Here is an 8,540-nt window from a genome sequence, read left to right as displayed (position 1 = left end):
CAATAAAGAGAACAAGAATAACTTAAAGGCAGAGTAAGTGGTTTCTGGTAGCCAATGTTGATATTTGAAAACACCAAAACAAACACGGCCCTACCCCAAAAGGGTCTTGCCCCTATTTTGATAGCTCTGCCCCACATATACGTACGCAACCCAGGCAACGATTAGTTCTGTGAAACAAAGCAAAACCAATGTTACACCGTGTCTACGGACGTGAGCGGCGCGGCGCAACAAATCCCGACAGAAAACTGCTGCCGGGTTCTATTTATGACGTGCTGACACAAATTTCAAATGGTTTTCAACGGTCGTTTGATCGCGTCCAGTGTAGTCAGACTTTAGCTGTTGTAGACACGGTGTTACTCACCTACTGAGAAGAAACATAGCAACCTCGGCGTCCGATCGCAGGCCTCCGCTCCTTGAGTTCTCTCCAGCGCTGGAAAGCTGATCCGATATTTTCACGGGTCCTACTTCTTGCCTTATCTTTCCGCAGACGTTTTCCTCTTTTGTTTTTTTATCCGCCATCTCTATCTTTCTGTCGCTCGGCTCGGCTAATGTCCGTCCCATGCACTGAACGCGCTCTCCTCCACATCACGAGTAGACACGCCCCTTATTGCTGATTGGCTACAAGTTTGTTTTGCGATTCGGCCCGAATCAGTTTTCTAAAGTGTTTTTGAAAAATCACATACCCTGCCTTTAACGTCTGCTAAACAAACAAATCATTGTAAGTGAAATGGTACATTATACAGCGTCCATGTTTTACCTCTCTATTCCTGCAGGTTTCACTAAAGCAGAGGCTTTGGACACGATACCAACACACCAGAGAGAGAGACACGGGCCCCTGGGCCCTGAGTGGGGCCGCAATGGGAGCCTCTGACAGACTGACTGGACTAGGGTCCTCTAACACAGCGCAGGACAGAGAAACACAGAAACACAGAGAGAGAGAGACATGAGAGACACACTGGGACACGGACAGAATCCGAACGAAGAGGAAGAAACGATACGGCCTGAAGATCTGAAGAGGAAACAACACGAGGAAGACGACAGCAGGAACCTGAATGTTCAAGACTCATCTAATGAAGAACACAAAACCACTGCAAAAACACTTCTTAATGAGTTTAGAATTAGTCTTTCCATTAAAAACATCTATAAATCCTTAAAACAAGATAAATCTATATATTCAAAACTTTGAGGTCAGTAATTTTGTAAAAAAAAAAAAAAAAAAAATAATATATATAAATATAAGCTTTTTTTTTTTCAGCAAGGATGCATTAAATTGACCAGAAGTGACAGTAAAGACATTTATGTTACAAAAGCTTGCCGTTTCAAATAAATGCTGTTCTTCTGAACTTCTTCTTCTGATCATAGAATCCTGAAATAAAATATATCATGTTTTTTTCCCCCCATAAAAATATGAAGCAGCACAACTGTTTATAACATTGATAATAATCATTAATGTATGTTTGAGCAGCAAATCAGCATATTAAAATGATTTCTGAAGGATCATGTGACACTGAAGACTGTAATGAAGCTGAAAATTCAGCTTTGCATCACAGGAATAAATTACATTTAATAGAAAACAGTTTACATTTACAATAGAAAACAGTTATTTTAAATTGTAATAATATTACTGTTTTTACTGTATTTTGGATCAAATAAATGATGCCTTATTTAATGCGCAAAATATAATAATCTTACCGACTCCAAACTTTTTAACAGTAATGTATATATAAATACAGTAGTAGTAAAATATAAAATACAAAATTATAAAGTATAATAAAATACATATTTCTTTTAGAATCTAAATGTAACTTATGCAGTGCTGCTTCTCAAAGAAAAAATTGATCCTGTATCAAGGATTTGTAGATATTTTAACTGGATAATTAGACAAACACTCATTAAGAACAGGATTTTCTGCAGTGAATGAAAATTCTGTAATTATTTATTCAGCTTCACACTCGTACGTGATTATTTCATATTGAAGTTGAGTGAATCTGATAATGCTTTCAGCTACCAATGAAACTCACTGCTTCATTTAACATGCTTCATTTCAGATTTCAATCAGATCATGAATTCAGATATTCATGAATTCATTTTAATTTTATAAATTCAGATTTCACTTTCAGATCATGAAAATGTCGAATGGTGCACAAATTCCATGTGGGACCAATTACGAGTGACGCCTTGAAAACAGTCGCAATTCCCAGAGGAGAGAAAGAGAAAGAGAGGAAGGTTAAACACACACACACACACACACACAGAGACACACGACACAGAGACTGGAGCTCTGGAACAGGACGGCTGTGCTCCGGTACCTCTAACGCTACGCTAAAATCCACCATGGACACGCTGGTGTTGCGATGCCAGCACACGTGAACCGTGGTATTACCACGGTGAGGCGTCTGCCGCTCGAGAGACGTCCGTGAGGCGCTCAGGTCATCATCTGATTCCTGGTCAGCACTAGATTCCTCAGGGGATTCTGGGAAATATGGGAAGAACAGCCATTTAACAAGAAAAGAATGAAAGGTTGTGATATCGATAGGTTATATGTTTTTGTACCATACACCATGGTAAATCCTATTTTTCCTCCAGGTACTGCAGAGTACCATGTCAATATCAGGGATACATAAATATGTTAATCATGGCATATATCAAAGTACTATAGTGTTAGTGTGTGATTTCATCACTCTATTTTTGGATGGTGGCAGTACTATGGTACAGTGATGGTAATACCACGGTACTAAAATTAATTTACATGGTACTCCTAACTATCATGAATACCATAGTAATAACAAGTTACCATGTTCGATTAATATTATGTTATTTATTATTATTATTATGTGTATAGCATGTTTTTTTTGGAAGTACCAACTAATACCAGTGTTGTATTTACCTTTATACCATTGTACTACCAAATTTTTGTAAGGTTATTTACTGTTTTTATTTAAAATAAAAATAATAAAAAAATACAACTTTATATACATTTATTCTAAAAGAATTTAAACTAATAATAATAATAAAAATAATAACAATCGTATATATGAAATTAATAACATCAATAAATAAAGTAAATAATGTATGCCACATATATGTAATAATAATAATAATAATAAACTAATAAGCAAACAAACATATTTTCACAGAAAATGACAACATTCAATATAAAGCAGGTAGATGTTGTCCTCTGAAATCAGAAAGGTTTTCACAAGGTCAAATATGAGACACAATGACAGGCAATAAAAACTGACAGACTGAAATCAGGTGCGAGTTCATGCATCAGGTCACGAGAGCAAACAGTCTCTTCACAATGACATCAAACTCCATGTCTAGACGGCAGGAACAATATGATGAAAAATAGCAGAAAAGATTTAGTTGATGTGAATAAAGCAGAAGAAAAGAGCATGTGTGTGTATCAGACTGACAGGAAGAAGAGCTGCTGAAGGATTGCAGGACTGGAAACATGCAGAGCACACACTGTTCACTACTGTCAACTACTGCTCTTATGTCACACTCAAAAACGTATGGATGTCATTGCATTAGACAACAAAACATCAAAGCACTACTCATCTGAAACATATATTTCTATGTCATGAAGCTCTTTGTAAGCATTGGCCTGTGTCAGATCAGAGTAGTTAACATGCAGATAATGAAATGGGAAAACGGTCAGTGACTTACTGCTGTCAGTGAAACTGCTGGACAGGATCTCAGCCGAGGGGCCATTGCATTTGTCCGCCAGTTCAATGGCCATCTTGATGTCCTCCACCCACTTCTCCATCTCAGACGCTGAACTGTGGAGAGGACGAGGATGTTATTACTGCAGCTACTGCCAATTAAAAGTGCTAAGACAGTGATACTGTTACTATTACTGCAGGGAAGGGACACAGCACAAATCAGGCACAGCACATAGTAGATTAATAATTATTTACTAAAATGCCGTCTAAAAATAAATATTTATTTAATAACAACAACAACAACAACAATAATAATAATTATTATTATTATTTATTATTATGCTGTAGTAATATTAATATTATTAATATTATTATACTATTATTCATATCATTAAATGTACTACTACTAATTATTATTATTATTAAAAACTAAAAAAAGTCTTATTATTATCTGATTATAATTATTAGTACAATTATTATTATTTATACATTATAATAAATAACAATAATTGCTCAAATTGTTTACTATTATTACTATTAGTAGTAATAGTAATAGAAATAACAATATATAATTATTAAGTAAATATATAAATACATATAACAACAACAATAATAAATAATAATAATAATTATTGTTATTAAGAATATTATTATTCATATTACATATAATACTACAACTACTGCTACAACTACTACTGCTGCTGCTATATTATTATTAGTATTAGTATTATTTTAAAAAAGGCTTGTAGTTACTTTTTGGCTTGAACTGTGGTCTGTACTATCAGAATTCAATGACGGGTCTATCCATTTTATTCAACTCATTTAAATATCCTGTAGAATTTCTGTGTTTTGTTTTTTTCTGTTGTATTCATTCAGAATAGATTTTCTCCAAACTCATTTCAGTCAATGTATCTGAAACAGCTTTAATGTAATGTTGCAATACAACTGCACTAGATCACAGAACAATAACATTGCATAACTCTTTATAATCTGCTGATACTGAATGTGGTTTCCTTGGAACTGCATTTCACAATTTATATAAGCATCATGGTGCTCCCATGAATTTCTTGAGCACGACACACAATAAAAAGGCACATTTGCACATTGAACATGCATATCCGTTTTCCTCAGACAGACAACAAGGACATAAGACAGCATGGACACCAATAAGCATAAAGCCAGCCGTCCATGTAATAATTAACCAGTTAAACCCTGAACATGTTAGCTAGTGAATATGTTAATTACCTGGCAGCCACGACGACGGACTGTCTCTGTCCATATTTACTAAAATGCCGTCTAAAAATAAATATTTATTTAATAACAACAACAACAACAACAATAATAATAATAATTATTATTATTTATTATTATGCTGTAGTAATATTAATATTATTAATATTATTATACTATTATTCATATCATTAAATGTACTACTACTAATTATTATTATTATTAAAAACTAAAAAAAGTCTTATTATTATCTGATTATAATTATTAGTACAATTATTATTATTTATACATTATAATAAATAACAATAATTGCTCAAATTGTTTACTATTATTACTATTAGTAGTAATAGTAATAGAAATAACAATATATAATTATTAAGTAAATATATAAATACATATAACAACAACAATAATAAATAATAATAATAATTATTGTTATTAAGAATATTATTATTCATATTACATATAATACTACAACTACTGCTACAACTACTACTGCTGCTGCTATATTATTATTAGTATTAGTATTATTTTAAAAAAGGCTTGTAGTTACTTTTTGGCTTGAACTGTGGTCTGTACTATCAGAATTCAATGACGGGTCTATCCATTTTATTCAACTCATTTAAATATCCTGTAGAATTTCTGTGTTTTGTTTTTTTCTGTTGTATTCATTCAGAATAGATTTTCTCCAAACTCATTTCAGTCAATGTATCTGAAACAGCTTTAATGTAATGTTGCAATACAACTGCACTAGATCACAGAACAATAACATTGCATAACTCTTTATAATCTGCTGATACTGAATGTGGTTTCCTTGGAACTGCATTTCACAATTTATATAAGCATCATGGTGCTCCCATGAATTTCTTGAGCACGACACACAATAAAAAGGCACATTTGCACATTGAACATGCATATCCGTTTTCCTCAGACAGACAACAAGGACATAAGACAGCATGGACACCAATAAGCATAAAGCCAGCCGTCCATGTAATAATTAACCAGTTAAACCCTGAACATGTTAGCTAGTGAATATGTTAATTACCTGGCAGCCACGACGACGGACTGTCTCTGTCCAAACAGAGTGAAGGAATGTGGGACGCCCCACTCGTCCTCACTTTCACGGATCTACACAAACAGACCAACATGATAGATTAACCCATCAGTTAGAAACATGCTGACCATGTGGATGCATTTTACACAGAATAATTAATAATAATAATAATAATAATAATAATAATCCTGTACCGAGGTCTGAATATAAGCATTCATTATTTTTCAATTAAAACCTCATCAAGACAGCGATTTAACATCTGAATGTTGCGTGTTTCTGGATAATTACATTTACATGCAATATGCAATTTTGGGAGATGCGCTGGAGCTGCGGCCTGCAGAACAATGGAGCTCCTGTTTGTGTGAATGTGCAATTAGTAACTAGAGATGGAGGCAGCGGGAACGTGGCCAAAACAAACAGTCAGTGTGCGCTAAAATACAGGGAATGCTGTTGTATATTGAAAAGTACCGTCAATGAAAAGAGGTATATATGTATAGACCTGAAGGAACCATCACTGTTTTAAGTCCAAGTCAAAAATGTATCAAATATTACGCACCGTCATGCCATACAGAGGAAGCTGGCCGTGCACTTTGAACTGATTGGAGGCCGTCATCCCTCGACTCGTGTACATCAGAACATCATTGAACTGAAAACATATTCAAGATAAATGAATACATTAGCGTTCATTATTTTACCTCTCCTAAAAACATCAAGAAAGATGATTCACTTAAATTGGCATTCCAAGGCACTTTAAAGAACATCATAAATATCATTACCAAAAAACATAATATCATGGTACGTTTTTATTTTATTTTTTTTGATGAAATCAATACTTTGCTTTGGTAATAAAAAATAAAAATAAAAAAAACAATATATTAATAAATTAAATAAAACACAAAATATAACAAAAACACAAATAAATAATAATAAAATAAAAAACAAATAAAACAAAATAAAATAATAATAAAATTAAAGACAAAATACATATAATAAAAACACAAAAATAAAACATTAAAAAAGAAAATATTAATCATTAAAAAAACAAACAAAATAACATTAAAAAGTATGATCAAATAAAACATTAATGAATATAAATAAAAATAAAAAACAAAAGATAAAATGATCAAATAAATTAATAGAAAACAAATAAAATTAAAAACAATACAATAAAACAAAATTGCAAATATAGAAATTAAACAGAAAATAATAAACTATCAAATAAAACAACAAATTTAAAAAACAACAACAAATAATAGAAATCAAAGGATAATAAATTATGAAATAAAACATTAGTATAAAGTACTTTTCTACTATTCACAGTACATTTAGGTATCATAGCAATCAAACCACCACAGTACTTTTAATAAAGGATGCAGCATGGGTCATAATTCTAACAAACCATCTAGCTGTATTATGTAGATGTAACTAGTATATGGAAGCAAGCAGTTCTCACCAAGAAGAACATTCTCTGCTGTAGACCTTTTCCAGAGAGTTTGCTGAGACAACCAAGTCTGATAAACTCCTGACAAAACAGACACAACCAGGTCAACGAGAGAGATCAGAGCATTCAGAACTCGTTCATATTCAGGAACATGATTGAGTCATTTTTGATTTCATGAACTAACCCGTCCAGGAAGTGCAAGATTGTCGATGCCAATGAGGTCTTTCTTGAGCTCTAGAAGCTTCTGGAAGTTCTCCATCTTAATGAGGGTGCCGTGAAGCTGCACAACCATCTCAGAAACATCAGCAAGCGCAGCTGGAACAGACGAAAAGGATCTTTAGAACATTAAAGAACTGAGATTGAACTCTGAGATTAAAGCAGCTGTCCCATGTAGTACCTCGCGAGTCTCTGAAGTCGTCGTGTGTCGGTGGATAGTGTTTGCAGAGTCGCTCGAGGATCTGTTTGTAGTGCATGAGGCGGTGCAGCGGCCGCAGGAAGAAGATGTTGAGCGGCAGATAACAGACCTTCTGCAGCTCAAAGTCTCGACACAGACCCTCCAGCTTCCGGGACGAGCGACACATCCTCTCCAGCTCCAGCAACGCTTCCGAATGCTTCTGGAGATGAGCCGTCAGCAGCTGAGAAGCCAAAAAGTTAATTGAGTTTAGTTAATTTATCTGTGGTGATGGCATCAGATAATAATAATACTATGGTACTTCAAAGAATACAACAGTGTTACCATCATACCATGGCCAAAAACACATCACCTGGATGTGTCATGGTATTGGATGATGATACTCAAAGAATACCATGGCAAAAAATATACATAATTATTATTGTTGTTATTATTTTGAAGAGGTGTTTCTCAAACATTTGGATGGCAATTTTTATTTCCCATTTAATATCCAATTTTATATATCCATGTTACATCTCACAGCCAAGCTCTAGAGAACAACACGATGTCCAAAACGCATATCTCACTGATATCAAAGAGGATCACAGAAAGATCTAGATGTTCTGACCTTCAAACCCTGGATATTCTTCAGCATTACATCTCCAATACGCTGGTAGTCTCCTTTGATGTGTGCGTTGGATCTGCCTTCCCTGAGAACAATGAATAGAATGCATTTCATATATATATATATATATATAT

General features: G+C 33.8%; 1 protein-coding gene across 1 annotated transcript in view; it reads right to left on the bottom strand.

Annotated features, from left to right (window-relative positions):
• The window catches only part of LOC107744955 (FERM, RhoGEF and pleckstrin domain-containing protein 1-like), a 123,190-nt gene that overhangs the window by 5,165 nt on the left and 109,485 nt on the right, over positions 1-8,540 (bottom strand). The window contains exons 17-24 of the mRNA XM_016558782.1: positions 8,410-8,491; positions 7,788-8,025; positions 7,575-7,705; positions 7,403-7,471; positions 6,506-6,595; positions 5,941-6,023; positions 3,670-3,782; positions 2,310-2,473 (exon numbers count right to left, since the gene is read on the bottom strand). Of these exons, the coding sequence (XP_016414268.1) occupies positions 2,310-2,473; positions 3,670-3,782; positions 5,941-6,023; positions 6,506-6,595; positions 7,403-7,471; positions 7,575-7,705; positions 7,788-8,025; positions 8,410-8,491 (970 nt within the window). The remainder of the gene's footprint in view (positions 1-2,309; positions 2,474-3,669; positions 3,783-5,940; positions 6,024-6,505; positions 6,596-7,402; positions 7,472-7,574; positions 7,706-7,787; positions 8,026-8,409; positions 8,492-8,540) is intronic.

The sequence above is a fragment of the Sinocyclocheilus rhinocerous genome, unplaced genomic scaffold (assembly GCF_001515625.1).
Source record: "Sinocyclocheilus rhinocerous isolate Xijiao unplaced genomic scaffold, SAMN03320098_v1.1 scaffold1039, whole genome shotgun sequence".
In the NCBI taxonomy this organism is placed as follows: domain Eukaryota; kingdom Metazoa; phylum Chordata; class Actinopteri; order Cypriniformes; family Cyprinidae; genus Sinocyclocheilus; species Sinocyclocheilus rhinocerous.
This window is presented reverse-complemented; position numbering and strand designations above follow the sequence as displayed.